This window comes from Lepisosteus platostomus, chromosome 26 (assembly GCF_059453375.1).
Source record: "Lepisosteus platostomus isolate fLepPlt1 chromosome 26, fLepPlt1.hap1, whole genome shotgun sequence".
Lineage (NCBI taxonomy): Eukaryota > Metazoa > Chordata > Actinopteri > Semionotiformes > Lepisosteidae > Lepisosteus > Lepisosteus platostomus.
The window spans coordinates 11110336-11136127 of record NC_142636.1 but is presented as its reverse complement, the minus strand read 5'-3'; the positions used below and the strand labels follow the sequence as shown (position 1 = coordinate 11136127).

The 25792-nt window shown below is 54.1% G+C and overlaps 2 protein-coding genes across 4 annotated transcripts; one reads left to right on the top strand and one right to left on the bottom strand.

Annotated features, from left to right (window-relative positions):
* Positions 1–11462: 11462 nt before the first annotated feature.
* Positions 11463–21413, bottom strand: ca14 (carbonic anhydrase 14). Of its 3 annotated transcripts, XM_088620644.1 has the most exons (12): positions 21162–21412; positions 20704–20724; positions 18783–18962; positions 18461–18603; positions 17260–17355; positions 16403–16469; positions 15672–15829; positions 15148–15274; positions 14591–14614; positions 13939–14023; positions 13645–13698; positions 11463–11915 (listed from the first exon to the last, which is right to left on the bottom strand). In XM_088620644.1, exons 1-12 carry the CDS (start codon positions 21334–21336, stop codon positions 11828–11830), a joined length of 1218 nt encoding a protein of 405 aa, XP_088476770.1. In that variant the 5' UTR covers positions 21337–21412; the 3' UTR covers positions 11463–11827. The 3 variants fall into 3 exon arrangements, with proteins under 3 accessions (XP_088476770.1, XP_088476771.1, XP_088476772.1); XM_088620645.1 differs by lacking the exon at positions 20704–20724 and having other exon boundaries at positions 21162–21413; XM_088620646.1 differs by lacking the exon at positions 13645–13698 and having other exon boundaries at positions 21162–21410.
* Positions 21414–22032: 619 nt separating this feature from the next.
* On the top strand, positions 22033–25785 carry mrps21 (mitochondrial ribosomal protein S21). The gene is made up of 3 exons (XM_088620660.1): positions 22033–22344; positions 22684–22821; positions 24965–25785. Exons 2-3 carry the CDS (start codon positions 22739–22741, stop codon positions 25143–25145), a joined length of 264 nt encoding a protein of 87 aa, XP_088476786.1. The 5' UTR covers positions 22033–22344; positions 22684–22738; the 3' UTR covers positions 25146–25785.
* Positions 25786–25792: the final 7 nt, after the last annotated feature.

Below are 25792 nucleotides of genomic sequence, written 5' to 3'. Positions count from 1 at the left end.
ATGCCGGGGACTAGTTTTTGACTGGCGCCCCGGGACACCCCTCCCCCCGCCCCCGCCCCAGGATTCTAACCCCTCCCCCCGGTGCGTTCCAATCCCCGCCCCTCTGTCGTTCCCAGACGGAGAAGGAGCAGCTGTGAGACCACGCCCCGGCCCTGTTAGCCCCTCCCACTCCCCAGCCCGAAACACGCCCCCTTCTACCTTTTTTTCTCATCTCGCCGCCGGCCCGTCCTGCTGGCCGCCGCGCCCTCCAGAGGGGGACACACCGCCGGCCGCGCACACGCTCCAATTAGCACCGCCATCAGATCAATGTAGCAGCACCGCTCGCCAGCAAAGACAAAGAAAATCAGGGTTTCTGCTTGTGCTCGTTAGGAAAATCGGCTCCTGGAATTCAGGGGCGAGGTGAAGGACTGGAGAGGGAAGGCAGGTCTTTGAGAACAAAGGAAGAGGAGAGAGGGAGGGAGGGAGGGAGTGAAGATCAGAGAGAGGGAGGATCAGAGAGAGAGAGAGAGAGAGGAGGAAAGTGGTGATCAGAGAGAGGGGAGAGAGTAAGAAAGTGATGAGAGAGTGATCAGAGAGGAGAGAGAGTGTAGGAGAGTGATCCGAGGGGAGAGAGAGTGTAAGACAGGGGGACAGACAGACAGAGACAGGGGGAGACCAGCACCCCGTTTCCACAGGCCACAGGTCACAGGCCCCGGGCTCGCCCGAGAGACAGAGACAGGGGGAGACCAGCACCCTGTTTCCACAGGTCACAGGCCCAAGGGCTCACCCCAGAGACAGGGGGAGACCAGCGCCCCATTTCCACAGGTCACAGGCCCCGGGTTCGCCCCAGAGACAGAGACACATGTCCACAGGTCTGTCACACACCAGTGGGCTCCCAGGACCCCGGACCCTGTGGGAAAACGCTTCTTGCACAGGGAACCACACACCACAGAGGGACCTCATCCGCGGAATATCAGTTCCCCACAAACTGCTCCCAGAACCACACCTCTGCAGTCCGCACACGGGAGCGGGGACCAGGATCAATCAGGACTGAAGAGGAGTGATCAGAACCGATCAGCAGCCACCAGAATTGACCAAGAGTGACCACGATCTATCAGGACTGAAGAGGAGTGATCAGAACTGATCAGCAGCCACCAGAATTGACCAAGAGTGACCACGATCTATCAGGAGTGAAGAGGAGTGGTCAGAATTGATCAGGATTGATCAGAAGGGGAGAGGAGTGATCAGAGTAGATCCGGATCGATCAGGTGGGATCAGAACCGATCAGGAGTGAAGAGGAGTGATCAGAACCGATCAGGAGTGAAGAGGAGTGAGGGATGAGCGGGAGAGGGGCAGAGGGAGAGGAGACTGTGCTGGGGAAAGTGGAATTTGAGAGGGAAAGGAGACAAAGGCAGCAGACAGAGAGAGGAATGATGAATCGGCTCCGATGATCCGAGCTGAAGGATGAGGTTAAAGATTGACAAGTGATGGATGGACTCCTCTCTCTCTGCCCCATTCCTGGGACCGAGGGCTGTTGCCAAGGTTACCGTGAGCCCCCCGCACTGGGAAAAATCCACTTGGGCCGTGGCCGGGTGATTGAACACTGCAACCCCCGCTCGCCCTCTCCGGAGCCTCTCCTTCCCCCCGGCATCTCCGGAGCACGCTGTCACGGGACGGCACAGCGCCGCTGGAGACACACAAGCATCGAGCAAGCAGCCCGGCAGAGAGATCTCTGGGGATGGGAGGACGTGCCCCCTCTGTCCATCACTGGACCGGGCCCGTGAATCTCAGCGGCCATCATCAGAACCACTCAGACACCGAGCACTAATAGGAAAGCCTCTCTGTATCTACAGTACAGCCCAGCGAGATCAGGGTAAAAGCACAGTCCAGTGCAGTAAAACCCAGTGAGATCAGGGTAAAAGCACAGTCCAGTGCAGTAAAGCCCAGTGAGATCAGGGTAAAAGCACAGTCCAGTGCAGTAAAGCCCAGTGAGATCAGGGTAAAAGCACAATACAGGGCAGTAAAGCCCAGTGAGATCAGGGTAAAAGCACAGTCCAGTGCAGTAAAGCCCAGTGAGATCAGGGTAAAAGCACAATACAGGGCAGTAAAGCCCAGTGAGATCAGGGTAAAAGCACAGTCCAGTGCAGTAAAGCCCAGCGAGATCAGGGTAAAAGCACAGTCCAGTGCAGTACAGCCCAGTGAGATCAGGGTAAAAGCACTGTGACCTACAGTGAGCGCTCTGTCCCCGGCTGGCAGCAGCAGCAGTGCAGTGGAGGCTGGCGCGTGGGCAGGAGGGTTCGTGACAGCAGCCAGTCTGACAGCTCTGCAGCCTCTCCCTCTGCTCTCCGATCCGGTTCTGCACAGGCCGGGGCCGCGCTGGCAGCAGACCAGCGCTCGACAGACCCGACTGGAGGAACCGGAGGAGCCGATTCTCTGGGGAGAGGAAAGCAGGTCAGCATACCTCCGGCGTGCTCCAGTCGGGCCTGGGCTGGGGGCGGAGCTCTCGCTGTCACCCACAGCCCTTCCAGCATGAGGCCCGGGGAACCACAGGGGAGGGTCCGGTCACTCCAGTGGGGTGGAGGGGTATCTGGTCACTCCAGCAGGGTGTCTGGTCACTCCAGTGGGGTGGAGGGGCGAGTGTCCAGTCACTCCAGTGGGGTGGAGGGGTATCTGGTCACTCCAGCAGGGTGTCTGGTCACTCCAGTGGGGTGGAGGGGCGAGTGTCCAGTCACTCCAGTGGGGTGGAGGGGCGAGTTTCCAGTCACTCCAGTGGGGTGGAGGGGTGTCTGGTCACTCCAGCTAATTGGAAGGGAGTTTCCAGTCACTCCAGCTAATTGGAAGGGTGAGTGTCCAGTCACTCCAGTGGGGTGAAGGGGTGAGTGTCCAGTCACTCCAGTGGGGTGAAGGGGTGAGTGTCCAGTCACTCCAGTGGGGTGAAGGGGTGAGTGTCCAGTCACTCCAGTGGGGTGGAGGAGTGAGTTGTAGATGCCAGAATCACAGCTGCTGCAGAGCTGCTCCAGGGAGTATCTATTGTTCCTTGTGGGCGTGCAGAGTCTGGTCTGATCGGACCTGTTCATCTCGTTCCCTGTGCAACATTTATTTACTTTCTGAATTAATTGCTCAGCTCTGATTGTTTTTTTGAAGTGACTCAAACGGGGCTTTGATCTGACTGGTCTGTGAGCCTTGGAGTTACTGTCGCTGTACTGGACTGACCACACTGTCACTGCACTGTGACTGACCACACTGTCACTGCACTGGACTACACTGTGACTGACCACACTGTCACTGCACTGGGCTACACTGTGACTGACCACACGGTCACTGCACTGGGCTGCACTGTGACTGACCACACTGTCACTGTGGACACACTGAGACACACACACTCCAAATCCAGCACCGTGCACATACTCTGCCACACTCTCGTGATTATGATCAGGCCAGGCTGTTACAGGGGAGATGAGAGTCACTGTTAATGTTGCCTCTCTCTCAGTCTTGTGCTCTTTCTCTCCCTCACCAGAGGAATGGAGGAGGGGGCTGGGTCGTTCAGTGGCCCATGATGACTTAATCATCTGATGAAAGTTAATTAACTCACTGGGGTGCGTGTGCATGTGAGGGATAGAGGCTCTCTCAGTCAGAGAGAGGCACACACTTTCTCTCCCTCACTCTGCAGCACTCTGCATTTACAGCTTGTAAGGAGGAGAGAGCAGAGGACTGAGGGAGAGAAGGTTGAGGAAGAGGAGAAGATTGAGGGAGAGAAGGAGAGAGGAGAGGACTGAGGGAGAGGAAGGGGGGAGAGGAGAGAGAAGAGGATTGAGGGAGAGGAGGAGAGGGTTGAGAGAAAGACGAGGAGAAATTACAGGATTGTGGGAGAGAAGATTGAGGAGAGGGGGATGAAAGATTAATAAGGGAGAGGAGAGGATTGAGGGAAAGGAGGAGAGGGTCGAGAGAAAGAAGAGGAGAGATGATACTCTCCTCGTCTACTACTGCACTGTGACAGATACTCCGGGATTAGAGAAACATTCTTCCCGAAATTCAGAAATCTAATCCCAGAGTTCCCACACCTGCCAAAACCACAACAGGTCCCAATCCTACTGGGAGAGGGAGGAGGGAACTCAGTTGATCTGGCAGCCCAGTATGTGATCTCCTGTCACAGCCTGAGGAACAGTGAGTCTGTCTCCCAATAATGCTCCAGCCGCCTACAGTATACAGTATGTCAATATTTTATAATATGTCTTTGTTGTAAATGTCTGTAACATGTCTGTAGATTTTATTTTACTTCTATTTTTTGTTTTGTTCCATGTTAATTTTATTATTTTTATTTGCTTTGGCAACACTGATTGTACCCATCGGTCATGCTAATAAAGCACCTTGAATTGAATTGAATTGAATTGATAGGATTGTGGGAGAGGAGAGAGGAGAGAGGAGGAGAGGGGAGAAATGAGTCGAGACATATAGAGGTGATACAGGAGAGGGGGAAAAGAGCAAGGAGAGATTCCAAGATGAACTTCCCAATTTCAGGAAAGCCGATTAGAGGAGTAGAGTGGGACAGGGTGGAGATGGAAACAGCAGAGCATTTGTGGCAAGAGTTTAAAGAGATTCTGCTGAAACCACAGAACAGATTGAACCCACCAGTGATAAATCAAAGGCAGGAAATCAGTGACTCAAGTGGCTTTATAAATCAATTAGCAAACCCCTGCTGAGAAAGAAAGCACTTTCTGAAATGAATAAACAGAGCAGGGGTCCTCCTAAGGAGCACTGATTTGCAGGCACAGGTTCACAGGGATGTTAGAATAGTACAGTTACCATGGAGGCTACAGGGAATCATAAAAGGCTCTTTCAGGAGTGCAGCGCTTGCTGAGCAACGACCAGGCCACATCGTCCAGGCTGAGGAAGGACTGTGTGAGGACTGTGTTAGACAGAATGGACACAGACAGCTCAGGCTGAGGAAGAACTGTGTGAGGACTGTGTTAGTATGGACACAGACAGCTCAGGCTGAGGAAGGACTGTGTGAGGACTGTGTTAGACAGAATGGACACAGACAGCTCAGGCTGAGGAAGGACTGTGTGAGGACTGTGTTAGAATGGACACAGACAGCTCAGGCTGAGGAAGGACTGTGTGAGGACTGTGTTAGACAGAATGGACACAGACAGCTCAGGCTGAGGAAGGACTGTGTGAGGACTGTGTTAGAATGGACACAGACAGCTCAGGCTGAGGAAGGACTGTGTGAGGACTGTGTTAGACAGAATGGACACAGACAGCTCAGGCTGAGGAAGGACTGTGTGAGGACTGTGTTAGACAGAATGGACACAGACAGCTCAGGCTGAGGAAGGACTGTGTGAGGACTGTGTTAGTATGGACACAGACAGCTCAGGCTGAGGAAGGACTGTGTGAGGACTGTGTTAGTATGGACACAGACAGCTCAGGCTGAGGAAGGACTGTGTGAGGACTGTGTTAGTATGGACACAGACAGCTCAGGCTGAGGTAGGACTGTGTGAGGACTGTGTTAGTATGGACACAGACAGCTCAGGCTGAGGAAGGACTGTGTGAGGACTGTGTTAGTATGGACACAGACAGCTCAGGCTGAGGAAGGACTGTGTGAGGACTGTGTTAGACAGAATGGACACAGACAGCTCAGGCTGAGGAAGGACTGTGTGAGGACTGTGTTAGTATGGACACAGACAGCTCAGGCTGAGGAAGGACTGTGTGAGGACTGTGTTAGTATGGACACAGACAGCTCAGGCTGAGGAAGGACTGTGTGAGGACTGTGTTAGACAGAATGGACACAGACAGCTCAGGCTGAGGAAGGACTGTGTGAGGACTGTGTTAGTATGGACACAGACAGCTCAGGCTGAGGAAGGACTGTGTTAGACAGAACGGGTTCAGGGGGGACAGCAGTGTATGAGGCTCTAGAAGCAGGAAGAAGGAGGAGATAGGAAGAAACACAGCACTGCATCCAGTAGTGTGACTGCTCCATGAGGACTCATGCCTTCACTGAAAGGAGTGTCGATTGATAGTCTGGCATGCTGTTGACTGCGGCGCAGAAACTGATAGCACAGCGCTAGCTCTCTCCTGGCAGCCTGCTGATGCAGCACCGACTGTCATACTTCAGGGACAGTGCTGCTGGAAGAACCTGATGGCTGTGTCATTAAGGCTGGTGATGGCACACTGGAGATCTGGAGAGGCTGGCACAGGTCTGGTTGTGACTGGGTCTGGGAAGGGCTGGGGAGACAGGTTCGAGCTGTGACATCGTTTCTTGCGTATCTTCTGATCGTTCCTTGTTGAAATCGCAATCGAAATCTGATGGTATAGGAGGAGGTTCACCCAGCACCGGATGAGGACGGCACCCAGTGACAGAATCCGCCCAGAACGAGGGTGCCCAAACCAGACCCGGGGAATACTGACCAGACCAGTAAGACTGACGTTTTACACTTCCAGCTGACCAGGAGAGGAGCTCATGGGGGCAGTCCACATGGATTTAGAAGCACAGGTCTTTGCGAACAAGTACAGCAGGAAGGCAGAACCACTGAGCCTGAAGCAGCTGCTCCTGAGAGAGACTGAGGGCTCTGTGTGGCTCCGTCTTCCAGACACAGTGGGGGACAGAGAGAAGAGAAACCGGGGCGTGGCGCTGTGTGACAGGTGTACAGGGCTCTAGCACTGGGGACAGAAACGAGTGCCGAGGGGCCGGTGTTACACAGGGGAGTGCGTTGAAATCTGAGAACCGGAGGCGCTTCTTTACACAAAGAGTGGTGGGTGTCTGGAACAGGCCATGATGCTGAAGCCGGTGCTCTGACTCCTTTAAGAAACAGCAGGATGAGATCTTTGGTTCAATTAGCCACTTTTCACCAAACGAGCTAGTGGGGCTGACGGGTCTCCTCTCACCTGTGGCCTGTCTCGGCCTTGTGCTGTCCGAGAGGAGGAGAAGGAGAGAGCAGGAGAGGACAGAGGACGCAGACTGACGCCATTTTATTTTCTCTTATCGCAAGGGAGCAGGCACAGCTATGTGCCAGCGATCACGTACCCAGCATGGTGCCACCCTCACCCTCCCACTGGGCACACTCACTGACCCCCCGCTGACCCCAGAACGACCTCCCTGTGAACCTGCCCCGCCACTGATCTCACCACCGGGGACTCGCTGGCAGCACACTTCCTGAGACTGGCACAGCACACACACACTGCACGGCACACAACCCCCTGTTACACACACACTGCACACCCCCTGTTACACACACACACACACACACACACTGCACTGCACACAACCCCCTGTTACACACACACTGCACACCCCCTGTTACACACACACACACACACACTGCACTGCACACAACCCCCTGTTACACACACACACTGCACACCCCCTGTTACACACACACACACACACTGCACTGCACACAACCCCCTGTTACACACACACACTGCACTGCACACAACCCCCTGTTACACACACACACTGCACTGCACACAACCCCCTGTTACACACACACACTGCACGGCACACAACCCCCTGTTACACACACGTCACACCCCAGTCATACACACACAGTCTCTCCTGTCTGCCTCTCTGCCTCTCTGTTTCTCCTGTCTCTCTCCCTCTGTCTCTCCTGTCTCTCTCTCTCTGCCTCTCCTGTCACTCTCTCTCTGTCTCGCCTCCTCCCTCTCTCTGTCTCTCCTGTCTCTCTCCTGTCTCTCTCCTGTCTCTCTCTCCTGTCTCTCTCCTGTCTCTCTCTCTCTGTCTCTCTTCCTCTCTCTGTCTCTCCTGTCTCTCCTGTCTCTCTCCTGTCTCTCTCCTGTCTCTCTCTCTGTCTCTCCTGTCTCTCTCTCTGTCTCTCCTGTCTCTCTCTCTCTGTCTCTCTCCTGTCTCTCTCTCTCTCTGTCTCTTCTCCTCTCTCTCTCTCTCCCCCTGTCTCCCCCTGTCTCTCTCTGTCTCTCTCTCTGTCTCTCCTCTGTCTCTCCTGTCTCTCTCCTGTCTCTCTCTCTGTCTCTCCTGTCTCTCCTCCTCTCTCTGTCTCTCCTGTCTCTCTCTCTCTGTCTCTCTCCTGTCTCTCTCTCTCTGTCTCTCCTCCTCTCTCTCTCTCTCTCTCCCCCTGTCTCCCCCTGTCTCTCTCTCTGTCTCTCAGAGAGAGCCCATGCCCTCAGCTTGCAGAGTGATTACTGCACTCCTCCCTCCCCTGCTGTCCTGAACTCACCGGCCCGCGGGAGTCTAATTGAGCCCAGATGTTGGCATGTCCAGCCACGAGGAAGTGGAGCAGCCGGCTCACACACAAACACCCGAGAACAAAGCTGCACTGCTCAGAGATCCCTGATCAGCGCTGACCCAGACCCAGACCCACCACACCCCAGAACAGCTCAGCCCTCTCATTCTCCACACACTTCCCCTGTCAGCCTTTCATTGTGCACACTGCCTCCTGCCTCTTACTGATTAGAGTAACTACTGAACACTGATGGACCGCTGACACACTGATGGACCACTGACTGCTGACCGATACACTGACTGACTCCTGACTGGACACTGACTGACGCACTGACTGCTGACTGGACGCTGACTGGTCACTGACTGACTACTTACAGTTGAATGTCTGACTTTTTTATTGAGTGATCCACTGGACAGTAACCCTGGACCAGTGACCTCTGGACTGTAGGGTTACAGTGTGACCCAGACCAGACCAGTGACCTCTGGACTGTAGGGTTACAGTGTGACCCAGACCAGACCAGTGACCTCTGGACTGTAGGGTTACAGTGTGACCCAGACAGGACCAGTGATCTCTGGACTGTAGGGTTACAGTGTGACCCAGACTGGACCAGTGATCTCTGGACTGTAGGGTTACAGTGTGACCCAGACTGGACCAGTGACCTCTAGACTGTAGGGTTACAGTGTGACCCAGACTGGACCAGTGACCTCTGGACTGTAGGGTTACAGTGTGACCCAGACTGGACCAGTGACCTCTGGACTGTAGGGTTACAGTGTGACAGTTCCAGACTGGAACTCCTCTCCCCCTCTCTCTCCCTGCAGTCCACAGTCTCCCTGGCTGATAGTGAACTCCCAGTAATTAGAAACACAGAGCAGTGTCAGGGAAGGAGAAGGACTGAAGGGAAAGATTGAGTGATAAAGTGGGCTGCCAGCTGTTCCAGGAACCCACCGGCTTCACATCTGGAACACAGCAACATCTGGATTTACTGCCACACACTACCACACATTCTGAAACACACACAGATGCACACTGACACACACTAACACACACTAACTGAAGCACTGAGACACTCTAACACACTATCACGCTGGTGCACACTCATTGACACACTGACAATGCACTGATACACTTACACACACTGACCCAGTGACTCACCGACCCAGAGACACGCTGACCCAGATACAGACCGACGCAGAGACAGACCGACCCAGAGACACCCTGACCAAGTGACACCCTGACCCAGAGACAGACTGATGCAGAGACATGCTGACCAATGATACACTGACCCAGAGACAGACCGACCAAGAGATATGCTGACCAGTGACACCCTGACCCAGTGACAGACCGACCCAGAGACACACCGACCAGTGACACCCTGACCCAGTGACACACTGACCAGGACCGGCGTGTCTCAGGTGTGTGTGAGCTCACACACACCGCTCAGAGCAGGACCGGCGTGTCTCCAGTGTGTGTGAGCTCACACACACCGCTCAGAGCAGGACCGGCGTGTCTCCAGTGTGTGTGAGCTCACACACACCGCTCAGAGCAGGACCGGCGTGTCTCCAGTGTGTGTGAGCTCACACACACCGCTCAGAGCAGGACCGGCGTGTCTCCAGTGTGTGTGAGCTCACACACACCGCTCAGAGCAGGACCGGCGTGTCTCCAGTGTGTGTGAGCTCACACACACCGCTCAGAGCAGGACCGGCGTGTCTCCAGTGTGTGTGAGCTCACACACACCGCTCAGAGCAGGACCGGCGTGTCTCCAGTGTGTGTGAGCTCACACACACCGCTCAGAGCAGGACCGGCGTGTCTCCAGTGTGTGTGAGCTCACACACACCGCTCAGACCAGGACCGGCGTGTCTCAGGTGTGTGTGAGCTCACACACAATGCTCAGAGCAGGACCGGCGTGTCTCCAGTGTGTGTGAGCTCACACACACCGCTCAGTGCAGCGATGCTGTTGGGACTCAGGAATGCAGAGCAGACAATAGGACCACATTCCTCTCAGAGAGCAGGGAGCAGACAACAGACTCCAGGGGAGAGGGGGCGACTCCCAGCCCTGTGCTGATTCCAGGAATGGCAAAGAGGGAAGAGAAAAGAGCAGAGGAAGAGAAGAGAAACCCCTGGGACTGAGACAGGGGAGTGGAGACAGAGGGCAAAAGCAACAGAAGTGCAGTACTAGCGCGCCTCGGTAGCACTCTGGCACCACCTTGTGGCAGACCTCGGGAGTGACGCCAGATCCATGCGCCTCCTGCTGCAGTTCAGCGGTACTACAGAAATCTGTACATACGTGCTGTGTAACAGTTTTTATTTTTAAAAAAAGGGGGGTCCGGCAGCCATATCACCCTGCACCTCACAACTGGCAACCCACTGCAGCTTAGTAGGTGTGAGCCTGGCCATTACCTGGATGGGAGACCAGCAGGGGGCGCTCACTCTGCGGTCTGTGTGGGTCCTAATGCCCCAGTACAGCAGTGATGGGACTCTACTGTTGCAATGCTCTGTGTAAAGTGAAGGGCAGGACAAGGCACAGAAGGGCGTCATGGCCATCCACTGCAACCAAGGAAGTCTCCAGTCGTGACGACTACTGGTACTGCTGGACCCAGGCTTCTGAGGGCGAGAGTGGGACTGGCCGAGCGCAATGGCCTGCCCACTTCGAAATGCTCTGCTGCACTGTCGGACACGATGGCCAACCATGGACTGGACCAGACTGCTGTGCACTGGGAGTCTGACTGACAGCACTCAAACACCTGGAGTGGATCAGACTGCTGTGCACTGGGAGTCTGACACCAGTGTAAAACCTGGAGTGGATCAGACTGCTGTGCACTGGGAGTCTGACAGCTCTGTAAAACCTGGAGCGGATCAGACTGCTGTGCACTGGGAGTCTGGTTGATAACACTAAAACCTGGAGCGGATCAGACTGCTGTGCACTGGCAGTCTGACTGACAGCACTGTAAAACCTGGAGTGGATCAGACTGCTGTGCACTGGGAGTCTGACTGACAGCACTGTAAAACCTGCAGTGGATCAGACTGCTGTGCACTGGGAGTCTGACTGACAGCTCTGTAAAACCTGGAGTGGATCAGACTGCTGTGCACTGGGAGTCTGACTGACAGCTCTGTAAAACCTGGAGTGGATCAGACTGCTGTGCACTGGGAGTCTGACTGACAGCACTGTAAAACCTGCAGTGGATCAGACTGCTGTGCACTGGGAGTCTGACTGACAGCTCTGTAAAACCTGGAGTGGATCAGACTGCTGTGCACTGGGAGCCAACACTACCTAAAGAAATGACATTAATGAGGTTGTTATTTAATTAACTCTTTATTGATATTTATATACAAAGCACAATCCCCAAATATAGGCAAACATGGGAGAGAAATCACTCCTGTCAGAGGCAAAATCGATGTTTGGAGACAGAAAAGCGTGGGAGCGAGAGAGACGGAGCAAGAAGAAGGAGGAAACGAGACGAGGGGAGGAGGACGGGTGACCAGAATTCCTGGTGTCGCCCCCAGAGATGGTGGGGTGACTGGGGGGCAGAGAGGAGAGATGGGGCCAGAGGGATGAGAGTGGTCAGCTGTCCCCTGGGCAGCCCTGGCCAGTGCTTCATGCAAGCCGGACGTTACATGCAGGGAGCCCAAGGGCTGAGGGACAGGTCAAAGGTGATAGGTCATGGCTGGGAGGAGGCCTCTTCTTTTTCAGGATTAGGGGTTGTCTTGAAAACCACATCCTGTCTAGGCTGCTTGGACTCCTTAATTCTGAAATTATTAAAGTATTAACAATAATAATCGGTGACACACTGACACGCAGACTGTCGACACACTGATTGACACTGACTGACACACTGACACACTAACACACTGAGTGGCAGGTTAGAGAGTGTCCACACAGGAGGAAGAGGAGGTGCACAGTGTTCACTACAGGGCCTGGCTAGCTGGGGGTAGTGTTACTCTGCACACTAAGTGGCGGTGATGTTACTCTACGCCCTGAGTGGCGGTGATGTTACTCTGCACACTGAGTGGCGGTGATGTTACTCTGCACACTAAGTGGCGGTGATGTTACTCTGCACACTAAATGGCGGTGATGTTACTCTGCACACTGAGTGGCGGTGATGTTACTCTGCACACTGAGTGGCGGTGATGTTACTCTGCGCGCGGCTCACTCTGATATTCCAGAACACTTGGACTGGTGACTGAGTTCTAGAGGATCCTAATGAGACGAATTTCAAACTTTAATCCAGGCTTTCAGGATCAACACAGCTCCAGCACCGCAGTGAACGTGCTGGTTGTTCCATATCTGGTCAGCAGAGGGAGACCTTGTATCAGTTCAAAAAGCTTCAGCGTGGATCCAGATCCTGTCTTTTTTGCTTCTAATCAAGAGCTTGGAGTGGATCAGACTGCTGTGCACTGAGAGTCTGACTGTCCCCAATGTAAAACCTGGAGTGGATCAGACTGCTGTGCACTGAGAGTCTGACTGTCCCCAGTGTAAAACCTGGAGTGGATCAGACTGCTGTGCACTGAGAGTCTGACTGTCACCAGTGTAAAACCTGGAGTGGATCAGACTGATGTGCACTGAGAGTCTGGCTGTCCCCAGTGTAAAATCTGGAGTGGATCAGACTGCTGTGCACTGAGAGTCTGGCTGTCCCCAGTGTTAAATCTGGAGTGGATCAGACTGCTGTGCACTGGGAATCTGATTAAAAACACTATGAAGACTGGAGAAGACCAGAGTGCTATTGACTGGTACTGTGATTGGACATTTCAACCACCAAGAGGCATTGAAACGTGTTCTGGAATTCTGGATCTACAATCTAGAGTTGGCCCGGTTTTTAACTCTATCTATTGAAGGTTGGTGAGATAGTGAGGGAATGGGGGTGACAGAGATGACTGAGGGGATCGCATTGCAGAGTGAGAGCAGAGCCAGTGTCCCTCACTGCACCTCCACCAGTAGGAGAACGTCTGGACTTGTGAGACCAGCAATGTGAGTCTAGAGCCCTGTGACTGGGCTGTGTCAGTGTCCCGGACTCCACAGGGACTGTAAGAGTCTAGAGCCCTGTGACTGGGCTGTGTAAGTGGACTGTAAAAGTCTAGAGCCCTGTGACTGGGCTGTGTCAGTGTCCCGGACTCCACAGGGACTGTAAGAGTCTAGAGCCCTGTGACTGGGCTGTGTCAGTGGACTGTAAGAGTCTAGAGCCCTGTGACTGGGCTGTGTCAGTGTCCCGGACTCCACAGGGACTGTAAGAGTCTAGAGCCCTGTGACTGGGCTGTGTCAGTGTCCCGGACTCCACAGGGACTGTAAGAGTCTAGAGCCCTGTGACTGGGCTGTGTCAGTGGACTGTAAGAGTCTAGAGCCCTGTGACTGGGCTGTGTCAGTGTCCCGGACTCCACAGGGACTGTAAGAGTCTAGAGCCCTGTGACTGGGCTGTGTCAGTGTTGTGAAGTGGTCAGCGAGGGCTCAGGCTCTGCCCTCTCTCCCAGTGCTGAGAGTGACCTGGCCTTGCTGGCTGGGTGGATGTTGGGCAGAACATCCCAGCTGGAGGTGGAGCTGGAATCGCAGATTAAAACCAGAGGAGGAGAGAACAGAGAGAAAGTCATTCTCATATACAGCCTGACCGAGACAGAGAGAGAGGGGGTGAGTCACGGGGAGAGATTGGAGAGAGAGGGGGAGACGGCGGGGTGACAGAGAGTGGGAGGGGGAGATGGGGGACAAGGAAGGAAGAGAGAGGGCAAAAGGAGATATAAGAGAATAAGGAGTTATCAGACACCAGAGCATGAACTGACTTACCGCAAAGTTCGGATGATGAAGTGCAGAGTAGCAGCAAGTCCAACGCATCCAAAAACCACACCAATGACCATCGCACACACCTCTCCTACAGCACACAGAGACACAGGGTCACCATCACACACACCTGTCCTACAGCACACAGAGACACAGGGTCACCATCGCTCACACCTGTCCTACAGCACACAGAGACACAGGGTCACCATCGCACACACCTGTCCTACAGCACACAGAGACACAGGGCTACTGAGACACACCATCACACACACCTCTCCTACAGCACACAGAGACACAGGGTCACCATCACACACACCTGTCCTACAGCACACAGAGACACAGGGTCACCATCGCTCACACCTGTCCTACAGCACACAGAGACACAGGGTCACCATTGCACACACCTGTCCTACAGCACACAGAGACACAGGGCTACTGAGACACACCATCGCACACACCTGTCCTACAGCACACAGAGACACAGGGTCACCATCGCACACACCTGTCCTACAGCACACAGAGACACAGGGTCACCATCGCACACACCTGTCCTACAGCACACAGAGACACAGGGCTACTGAGACACACCATTCTACACACCTGTCCTACAGAACACAGGGAAAACTTCACCGACTGGAATTATTTTTTTACAACTTACCTACAGAGTAAAACGCTGTAGAATCTGAAATTGAAATAATTGCATTAGTTTCTGTGATTCAATGTGCACGTGTCTCTGCTTGCACGGTCATGGGAGGATGCCAGGGCTCAACTCACACAGTCTTACCACACTAAGCTGCTCTGTTTGCCCTGAGCCAGTGAGCCAGAACAATGCCCCTTGTGTGCACTGAGGGTAGTCTAATCCCTCCACTAACAGACCAAGCAAACAAACAGGCCTTTGACACATGGTGTGGCCTGGAGCCCAGCTAAGACACCCCAATTCTCCACTGGAACGGGCTGTGCCCTGCACACAGACTGAGCTTCACCCTGGTAACTTTGCAAAGTGATTTGGCCAAGTGCTCATGGTATCAGTGTGCTGACAGTGTACTCTGATCTCACTGGGCTTTACTGCACTGGACTGTGCTTTTACCCTGATCTCACTGGGCTGTACTGTACTAAACTCTATTCATACCAAGATACTCTAAACTACCACAGGTATATAAAAAGATCCATTTGCTGGGTTTTTAAAAATAAATCAATTTCTTATTCCAAACTTACCCCCAGGAAAGGAAGCGAACACAAGCCGGTTATTTAGGGGCTGGGAACCCCGATAATTATCCACCAAGGGGTGAGCATGGGTGTCATTCCGAACACTGGACAGCAAGGAGGACTGAAGTTTCTCAATCTACAGAGAGCACAGAAGAGAGAGAGAGTGGGTGTCTGATCTCACTCTCTCTTTGGGTGAAGACACAGTGTCCAGTCCCCCGTGGTCACCCCTTGTGTCTGACCTGAGAGTGAGACAGTTTCTCTCTGGGTGAAGACACAGTGTCCAGTCCCCTGTGGTCACCCCTCGTGTCTGACCTGGGAGTGAGACAATCTCACTCTCTGGGTGAAGACACAGTGTCCAGTCCCCTGTGGTCACCCCTCGTGTCTGACCTGGGAGTGAGACAGTTTTTCTCTGGGTGAAGACACAGTGTCCAGTCCCCTGTGGTCACCCCTCGTGTCTGACCTGGGAGTGAGACAGTTTCTCTCTGGGTGAAGACACAGTGTCCAGTCCCCTGTGGTCACCCCTCATGTCTGACCTGGGAGTGAGACAGTTTCACTCTCTGGGTGAAGACAGTCCACAGCACACTCTCGAAGCAGGGGGGAGTTGTCAGGGAGCCGTTGTAGCGGAAGAATCGGTCCAGCTGTTTGGGCAGCAATGCCTGGACATCGAATGGGGGAACGGACACCTTCTGTCCTGGAAAGAGAGCAGAGGCCCAGTAAACCTGGGTGATACACTGACTCACGGGCAGACTGACCAACAACACTCTGACACACAGGCAGACTGACCAACACAGTGACACACCGACTGACCAACAGCACACTGACTCACAGGCAGACTGACCAACAGCACACTGACTCACAGGCTGACTGACCAACAACACACTGACACACAGGCTGACTGACCAACAACACACTGACTGACCAACAGCACACTGAGCATAGACAGATTGACAAACACACTAACACACTCACTGATCAACAACACACTGACACACTGATGCTCTGAAACACTGATAGACTGACACACTGATGCTGTGACACACTGATAGACTGACACACTAAAACTCTGACACACTGATGCTCTGACACACTGATGCTCTGACACACTGATAGACTGACACACTGATAGACTGACACACTAAAACTCTGATAGACTGACACACTAAAACTCTGACGCACTGATAGACTGACACAGTGATAGACTGACACACTGATACTCTGACCCACAGGCTGACACACTGACACGGGTGCTCTGTGCATGTCTCACCTGCGTACTTGACTTTGCCCAGGTGGTTGAGGAGATTCTCGTAGGCAGGGTTCACCTCCTCACCTGTCTGAGAAGCAGAATGAGCCCAGAGAAGGACAGGCAGGAGAGCCAGGAGAGCCAGGGCCTCACTAGGCCTTCTGATCTTCCTGTCTCTCCGAGCTCAGCGGTGGCAGAGAAGAGGAGCTGACACGAACGAGACCTTCACAGAGGTTACAAACGAGGGGAGCCTGATCTGTTCATCAGGCTCGTTTGGCAGTTAGTAGCTTAATGACCTGAAGCTCTTATCCTGCTGTCTCTTGAAAAGAGTCAGAGTATCAGCTTCAACCTCATGGCTGACCAGTCTGTTCCAGCCTCCCACCACCCTTTGTGTAAACTAGTGCTTCCTGTCCTAACTGCAGGACCTCACCCTGCTGTTTCTTGAAAGGAACCAGGGTATCAGCTTCAACATCATGGCTGACCAGTCTGTTCCAGCCTCCCACCACCCTTTGTGTAAAGAAGCGCCTCCGGTTCTCAGGTTTCAACGCACGCCCCTGTGTATCACCGGCCCCTCAGCACTCGTTACTGTCCCCAGTGCTAGAGCCCTGTACACCTGTCACACAGCGCCACGCCCCGGTTTCTCTTCTCTCTGTCCCCCACTGTGTCTGGAAGACGGAGCCACACAGAGCCCTCAGTCTCTCTCAGGAGCACCTGCTTCAGGCTCAGCGGTTCTCTCCTGATGTCTGCAGGCTGCGTCTCTGCCTTCCTGCTCTAATATCAGCTGGGAACTGGACTCGTTTGCTAACTGTACCACAGACTGGGGCGTGGTTGCTGCGTGGTTGTCAGGCTCACTCTCGGGGTGCTGGGGCTCGGCCGCTCACCTCGATCAAGACGCCCAGCACGGCCAGCCCGTCCGGCTGGGTCCTGGCCACGCTGATGTTGGGGTACAGCTGGGAGTTGTAGTGCACAACGTGCAACTGGAAGACAGCGCACACACACACACAGTTAACAAGGCAGGGCTGCGCCAGTGTGTGTGTGTCAGAGTGCGTATGTGTGTCACTGTGTTTGTATCAGAGTGTGTATGTGTGTGTCACTGTGCGTGTGTCAGAGTGAGTATTTGTGTGTCACTGTGTGTGTCACGATGTGTAACGGTGTGTACTGTGTGAGTATAGACTAATCCTCTTCCCCCGCCTGTTCAGAGATCATGAAAGGATTTTGCTGGTTCATGCAGATTGCACTGCAGATAGAGAAGAGAGAGGAGGCACTGGGAGAGAGAGGAGGGAGAGAAGGAGAGGAGGCACTGGGAGAGAAGGGTGTGTGTGTGTCAGCGGTCAGTCAGTCAGTGATCGGTCAGTCAGTTCTGCAGTGGCTCTGCCCACAGTGTTCTCGCTTGGCAGTGCTGGCTGAGAGTCAGCCTGCTGGCAAACCAGCCCGTGTGCAGATGGCCAGGTGTCCTTCCCCTGCTCAAGAGGACGCCCCCTGCAGGGCCAAGCACAGTGTGCATGCAGCAGGAGGCTGGGTCAGTGCTGCACTGCGGTCTTTTCAAAGACAGAGAGAAGAGGAGCAGCACGAGAAGCGCAAGCTGTCTCCTTACCAGGCTCTGTGTTCCCGTGTCCACATGTGCTAGAGTACTCATGTACTCGTGTGCCAGTGTGCTCATATGTCCTGGTGCCTGTGTGCTCCTGTGACCGTTTGCCTGTGTACTCGTGTACTTGTGTACTCGTGTGCTAGTGTGCTCGTGTGCTCGTGTGCCCTGGTGCCCTGGTGCCTGGTGCCTGTGTGCTTGTGTGCCCGTGTGCCTGTGTACTCGTGTACTTGTGTACTCTTGTGCTCGTGTGCTCGTGTGCTCATGTGCCCTGGTGCCTGGTGCCTGTGTGCTCGTGTGCCCGTGTACTTGTGATCTCGTGTGCTCGTGCGCTCGTGCGCTCATGCGCTCGTGTGCGCATGTGCCCTGGTGCCTGTGTGCTTGTGTACTCGTGTACTCGTGTGCTTGTGTGCCCTGGTGCCTGTGTGCTTGTGTACTCGTGTACTCGTGTGCTTGTGTGCCCTGGTGCCTGTGTGCTTGTGTGCCCATGTGCCCACCTCGGCGCTGCTGCTGTGCCCGTCGATCAGGTGCTCCGAGCCTCCCTCGCGGCCCCCGCTGCCCCAGTGCAGGTGGAGCTGGACTGCGGAGAAGCGCCAGGGCAGCCCGGCCAGCGACATGGATCCTGGCAGAGACATCTCCACTGGCACGAGGGGGAGAGAGAGGAGGGGCAGGGGTCAGGGCGGGCTGAGAGGGGGCTGGCACTGCGGGCACAGGCTGGCACCTCACTGCGACTGCAGGTCGCACTTCTAAACATAACCCCGGTCACTCCGGGTACAGACAGGGGTGGACATGGGTAGGAGGACGGAGAGTTCACCCTACCTGTGTGCCCGTTGTTGGTGAGGATGAAGAGGTCGTTGCCAGGATGACTGTACCCCTGGGGTTGTACAGGGGTCAGAGAAGGGTCGTGCAGGGCAGCTCTTGTGTCAATGTCAATCGGGGACTGGGAGTTTCCCCCACAGTCTGGGAATAAGAGTGACCATTGATCCTGACCACGAGCTCCTGGAAAGACAGGGGTTCATACAGACACACTGACTGGACACTCCAGTACATTAACACTGCACTGAGAGAGAGGGGTTCATACAGACACACTGACTGGACACTCCAGTACATTAACACTGCACTGAGAGAGAGGGGTTCATACAGGCACACTGACTGACTGGACACTCCAGTACATTAACACTGCACTGAGAGAGAGGGGTTCATACAGGCACACTGACTGACTGGACACTCCAGTACATTAACACTGCACTGAGAGAGAGGGGTTCATACAGACACACTGACTGACTGGACACTCCAGTACATGAACACTGCACTGAGAGAGAGGGGTTCATACAGACACACTGACTGGACACTCCAGTACATTAACACTGCACTGAGAGAGAGGGGTTCATACAGACACACTGACTGACTGGACACTCCAGTACATTAACACTGCACTGAGAGAGAGGGGTTCATACAGACACACTGACTGACTGGACACTCCAGTACATTAACACTGCACTGAGAGAGAGGGGTTCATACAGACACACTGACTGACTGGACACTCCAGTACATTAACACTGCACTGAGAGAGAGGGGTTCATACAGACACACTGACTGGACACTCCAGTACATTAACACTGCACTGAGAGAGAGGGGTTCATACAGACACACTGACTGGACACTCCAGTACATTAACACTGCACTGAGAGAGAGGGGTTCATACAGACACACTGACTGGACACTCCAGTACATTAACACTGCACTGAGAGAGAGGGGTTCATACAGACACACTGACTGACTGGACACGACACAGAGAGCAGAGAGAGCGATGAATAGAGAGCAGGGAGAGAGTTGGGCCGCCTGTGAGTTTGTGAGTGTGTGTGTGCACGTCTCTGATTAGCTCAGGGACCAGTCATGCATTCCTAATGGGGGCTTTGTATTGTGTGAATAAAACACTATCAGCTGTAATTGGATTTGTCAGGAGGGAGGGAGAGGGTTCAAGAGACAGAAGGGAGGGGGTCCACCCCAGCTCCCCAGCTTTCTAATAGAGATGCTCCCTGAGTGGAACCCCCCCCCCCCCACATCCCAACCCAACCAACCCCCTCCTCCCATCTTTGATCGTGCCGTCACGTTCCGGTTGGCATGGCGACCTCCTCGGCAACGCGGAATGGCACGCAGCGCCCGTGCTGCCCGCTCCAGGGCAGCGCCGGCCCGGCCCGTGTCCGGCCCGCCGCGGGACAGCGCCAGGAGAGAGGGGCAGAGCCCAGCGCGCCCGCGGTCCGGCCACGGCACCAGGGCACAGCGCGGTCACGCCGGCCTCCCGTCTCACCAGCGCGGTCAGCTCGCTGGGTGACCAGTGGACACTCCAGGGGGCCGCGGAGGGACGGGCACAGGGAGACGGGGGGGGGGGGGGTGGAGGACAGGGGGCTCTCTCTCACGAATCACATGCTCATTCCTGCTGGTCAGTCGGCTGAACAGACAGGGAGACGAGAGAAAGACGGGAGCGGAGAGGGGAGACGCACAGACGGAGAGAGGGGAGACGCACAGACGGAGAGAGGACAAGCAAAAAGAGACGATACAGGACAGAAAGGAGAGGGAGAGGAGAGAGATGGGAGAGAGAGAGGAGACAGAGGAGAGAGGAGAAGAGAAAGGAGGGAGGAGAGGAGAGAGGAAAGGAGACAGGGAAGAGGTCTGTGTTTGTCTCCCGTTTCTGGATGTCTTGGCCTCCTGGGGTCTGTCCTGACGGCGGAGACCATACCTGTGTAGGTCCAGTGTGCGCCTGAGGACAGAGAGGACACAGAGGACACACGCCTGTCAGAATCTCCTCCAGCCCCCCGAGCTGGGGTACCCACGCGCCTGTACCCCAGGAGTGTCTGCCTCAGTGCAGCTCGGTGTATTTGTGCACTTTCCAAGTGCACTGAAATGTTATCTGCATGCATGCTCCAGTACAAAGACCTAAACACAGAACAGCAGCAGCAACAGCAACAAGCTAAATGACATCCAGCTTTAAAACAGTCCGACGAGCAGCGTGAGAAAAGCAACCCTTCAGTGTGAGCCAGTCATCTGACAGCTTGTGGGAAACAACTCTCGGAATCTGGAAACTTTTACTCTGGTAAATCCACTGTAGCCTGCTGTCTATCTACAACACTGCTACAACAACTACAACAACAACTATAATAATAATGAGGAGGAGGAGGAGGATGAAGACGCTCTCACCTGCTCGGCCAGCTGGGACCTGCTCTGGCAGCCAGAGGAGCAGCAGCAGGAGGGAAACGCTGGGTAGGCTGAGGCTCATGCTGGCTCCTGGACAGGTGGTCCACTGGCGGGGGCCCGAGAGACCCTTGGGAACTGGAGGAGAGCGCGGGTGAAACAGAGATGCAGAGAGAAGCATGATCGTCACTGACCTGAGCAAAAACTTCACTGTGAGAGAGAGGGGGGAGAGAGGAGAGAGAGGGGGGAGAGAGAGGAGAGAGAGGGGGAGAGAGGAGAGGGAGATTGGAGAGAGAGGAGAGAGAGGGGGAGAGAGGAGAGGGAGATTGGAGAGAGAGGAGAGAGAGGGGGAGAGAGGAGAGGGAGATTGGAGAGAGAGGAGAGAGAGGGGGAGAGAGGAGAGGGAGATTGGAGAGAGAGGGGGGAGAGAGGAGAGATTGGAGAGAGAAGAGAGAGAGGAGAGAGAGAGGGGGAGAGAGGGGAGAGAGAGGAGAGAGAGATTGGAGAGAGAGGAGAGAGAGGGGGGAGAGAGGAGAGAGAGAGGGGGGACAGAGGAGAGAGAAGAGAGAGAGGGGAGAGAGGGGAGAGAGAGGAGCGGGGAGAGAAAGGAGAGAGAGGGGAGAGAGAGGAAAGAGAGGGGGGAGAGAGGGGAGAGAGAGAGGAGGAGAGACAGGAGAGAGAGGAGGGGGAAGAAAGAGGAGGGAGAGAGGGGAGAGGAGGGGGAGAGAGGGGAGAGAGAGGAGAGGGAAAGAAAGGAGGGAGGGGGGAGAGAGGAGAGAGGGGAGGCGAGAGAGGGTTAGAGGGAGATAAGGGGGAGAGAGAGGGGAAGGAGTGAGAGAGGGGGGGGGGAGAGGAGAGGGGATTAGAGGGATGGATTGGAGAAAAAAGGGAGAGAAAGTGGGCTGAAGCTCTATTCACTTTCCTCTCCCAGTAGGACTGGGAGCTGTTCTGGTTCTGACAGGAGTGGGGATTCTTGGATTAGATTGTTATTTTAGGGAAGAATGTTTGTCTAATCCCAGAACATTTCTCACTGTGCAGCAATGTCTCTGCTTCTCCCTGCTGGCAGTGGGAGTACAGCCTGTGCTCTCAGGACAGCCAGGTCTGTCTGTGTCCAGTTTCTCTGTCCAGGCTATGGTCAGTGAGTCTGTACTTCATCGGGGTCTGTTTCTGTTTGCTGTCCTCTATCCTGGTAAGAACATCTGTCAGAGTGTATTGTCTTTTTACAGTCAAGTAGCAATGCACTATGTATTATGTTTGTGTGTATCCCAGTGGGTAACTTGTCCTGTGTTTTGGTAGGCTCTGATTTGTGGCATTTTAACATTACTGTCCTGAGGCTGGTTGAGGTCAGTACAGCTCAGGATAGCTGGGTCAGGAGCAGCTGAGGTCAGTACGGTTCAGTACCACCTGGTATATTGTACTGCCAGCAAACGCGCTATTCTAAGCAAGAAAATATCCCCATTTTGTGGGAAAACGAATAATAACAGCACTATTAATTTTGTTCACATGATCATCGCGGAACCTTTCTTAGTTTAGGTTGTGCTTCCGACCGAGCGCCAAAACTGGGAACACCGTGTTGTTCCAACATGGCGAATCATCTGAAGTTCGTGGCCCGCACGGTCATGGTTCAGAACGGGAACGTTGATGCAGCCTATAGGACTCTTAACAGGTATGCGTTGACCGTTTTATTCGTGTAAATAAATTTTAATTCTGATATCTGTTCCTATGGTGCGTTTCGGTATTTGCAATGACGTTTATCGTTAAGGACAGCTCGTCCGGTGGTGAAGGTCCAGCCTTGTTATACTGTTTGAGCCGGGAGACGTGTGTGTCCTGTGTGCATCTAAATGAATCCTATGTGTGTCTGTCACGGTTTGGGAGCCTGGCAGTGTGCATCTTCGGGTCTTGCCCTAAACGCCGGGGGGTATGGCTGTTTAAGGGTCCGCAGTGCGATGGCGGGTGCGCCGGAGGTGACTCGCTGTCTGCTGTAGTGACGGAGTTGACAGCAGCGGTCAGCTTGACGACTCCGGGGCACCCAGTCCCGAGGTGACGTCGAGTCGCCCAGCTAAGCCGACTCTTGAACCAGTAGAGCGGTTCTTTCGCCGTAACGACATCGGGGCAACTCCAGCTCGCTGGTTACGGCATCTGTCCACAAGGCGGCGCTATCCCCCCGGTTATCGCTCTGGCGGTGCGGCGCTTCTCTTGTCCCAGATGGGGAGTTTGCTTTGCGGGCAGGTAAGGGGCATAAAAACTTACAGAACATTTAACACGACTGAAACCCCGTTAACAAATAAGAGGCGTACACGTGTGATGAGAAAGAAGATACATATATATGATAAAGTAAAATATACAATCAATTGCCCCAATGAATCAGGGTAATAGTCATGGGGTGACTGCATGATCCTGCTCAGTCTGCTTTTATTGTGTGTTCAGGCTACCGCGGTGAATGTGAGGGCAGATTCAGTGAAAGCTCTATAGAATAAAAGCGTTGTTGTGTTACGCAGTAAAAGATCTGAGCCTTCTTGGGCATGGCTTAGGTTTGTGCTTGGTGCTGCACGGTGGAGCTCAGAAGTGCAGTTTCAGTAGATGTTTCTCCTATAGTTGGACCGCCTGTCGCGTTACTGTTAACACAAGCAGAACAGGGTCGCTTGTTCTTGCCTTATTCCCTGTTGAACAGGTTGAACTTTTGGTGATTTGTACCAAGATTCCTCGTTGAAAATTACCAGAGATTACACATGCAACGATGTCGGGTCGGCTATTGGTAATAAAACACGACAGCAGTCGTTAAGGTTTTCAGCTGTCAGTAGCCTCATCTCCTGCAGTACTGCTATGTGCTGCATCGTCGCTGTGTTGTTCTGCTCTGGACCCGTGAGAGGTGGGGAAGAGCATATTACGTAACCCCGCTCAGATCACGTCACGTGTACTGCCCGTCTGACGCTGATTGGCAGGGCTGTGGATGGGGGAGGGACCAACCGTCCCCGATTGGCTAGCGCATTGCAAAGGGGCGCGGTTTGGAAATTTCATTCGTTAATCTCGAGCGCCGTCAGGTAAGGCTACATGTGCTGCCAAATCTCGAGCGCCGCGGGAAACATCTGCCTGTTTGTGAATCGCTGAAAAGGAGGGAAAACTCAGCATAGCTGCAAGTGAATACTCCCGCAATGCCATCGTGACATCGGCACAATACGATAGAAATCCTTTCTCAGTGCAGTGTTAATGTACTGGAGTGTCCAGTCAGTGTGTCTGTATGAACCCCTCTCTCTCAGTGCAGTGTTCATGTACTGGAGTGTCCAGTCAGTGTGTCTGTATGAACCCCTCTCTCTCAGTGCAGTGTTAATGTACTGGAGTGTCCAGTCAGTGTGTCTGTATGAACCCCTCTCTCTCAGTGCAGTGTTAATGTACTGGAGTGTCCAGTCAGTGTGTCTGTATGAACCCCTCTCTCTCAGTGCAGTGTTAATGTACTGGAGTGTCCAGTCAGTGTGTCTGTATGAACCCCTCTCTCTCAGTGCAGTGTTAATGTACTGGAGTGTCCAGTCAGTGTGTCTGTATGAACCCCTCTCTCTCAGTGCAGTGTTCATGTACTGGAGTGTCCAGTCAGTCAGTGTGTCTGTATGAACCCCTCTCTCTCAGTGCAGTGTTAATGTACTGGAGTGTCCAGTCAGTGTGTCTGTATGAACCCCTCTCTCTCAGTGCAGTGTTCATGTACTGGAGTGTCCAGTCAGTCAGTGTGTCTGTATGAACCCCTCTCTCTCAGTGCAGTGTTCATGTACTGGAGTCTCCAGTCAGTGTGTCTGTATGAACCCCTCTCTCTCTCTCAGGATTCTGACGAAAGATGGGATTGTGGAGGAGGTGCGCCGGCGGCGGTATTTCGAGAAGCCGTGTCGCCAGCGGCAGCGGGAGAACTACGAGAACTGCCGTCGGATCTACAACTCCGAGATGAGCCGGAAGATCTCCTTTGTAAGCCGGAAGGACCGGGCCGACCCCTGGGCTGGCTGCTAGGACTGGGAACGGGGCGGGGAGAGACGACCAGGCAGGAGGGACGTTCACACACTCATCGGCAGTCGACACTTAACCAGTCTCCAGGAAATCTGACTCACAAGCTCTGATCTGCGGCGCCCCCTTGTGGCACAGACAGTGACAGCAGGTTGTGCTCTATTGATCTGACTCTGATGGCTGCTCTCCGGCCAGTTCTTGATGTGATGTTATTCAGGGTGTCCTTGACTCACCATACAGCAGCGCCCCCCCTGTGTCTGTCCAGGGCTCCTGCAGTCTGTGTGTGTGCTGTCAGTGGGAGCTGCCTCGGTCCTCAGCTCTGCTGTGGGGCTGCAGTGTGGATCAGAGGAAGAGAACAGCGCCCCCCTGTGTCTGTGTGTGCTGTCAGTGAGAGTTGTCAGTCCTCAGCTCTGCTGTGGGGCTGCAGTGTGGAAGAGGAGCTGTTATCTCAACAGTGCAGGTGTCAGAGGAGGAGAACAGCGCCCCCCTGTGTCTGTCCAGGGCTCCTGCAGTCTGTGTGTGTGCTGTCAGTGAGAGCTGCCTCGGTCCTCAGCTCTGCTGTGGGGCTGCAGTGTGGATCAGAGGGGCTGGACACAGCTCTTCTCTCTCTTGAGTGAAGAAAATAAAAATTTCTTTCGCTTTCTGATGTGATG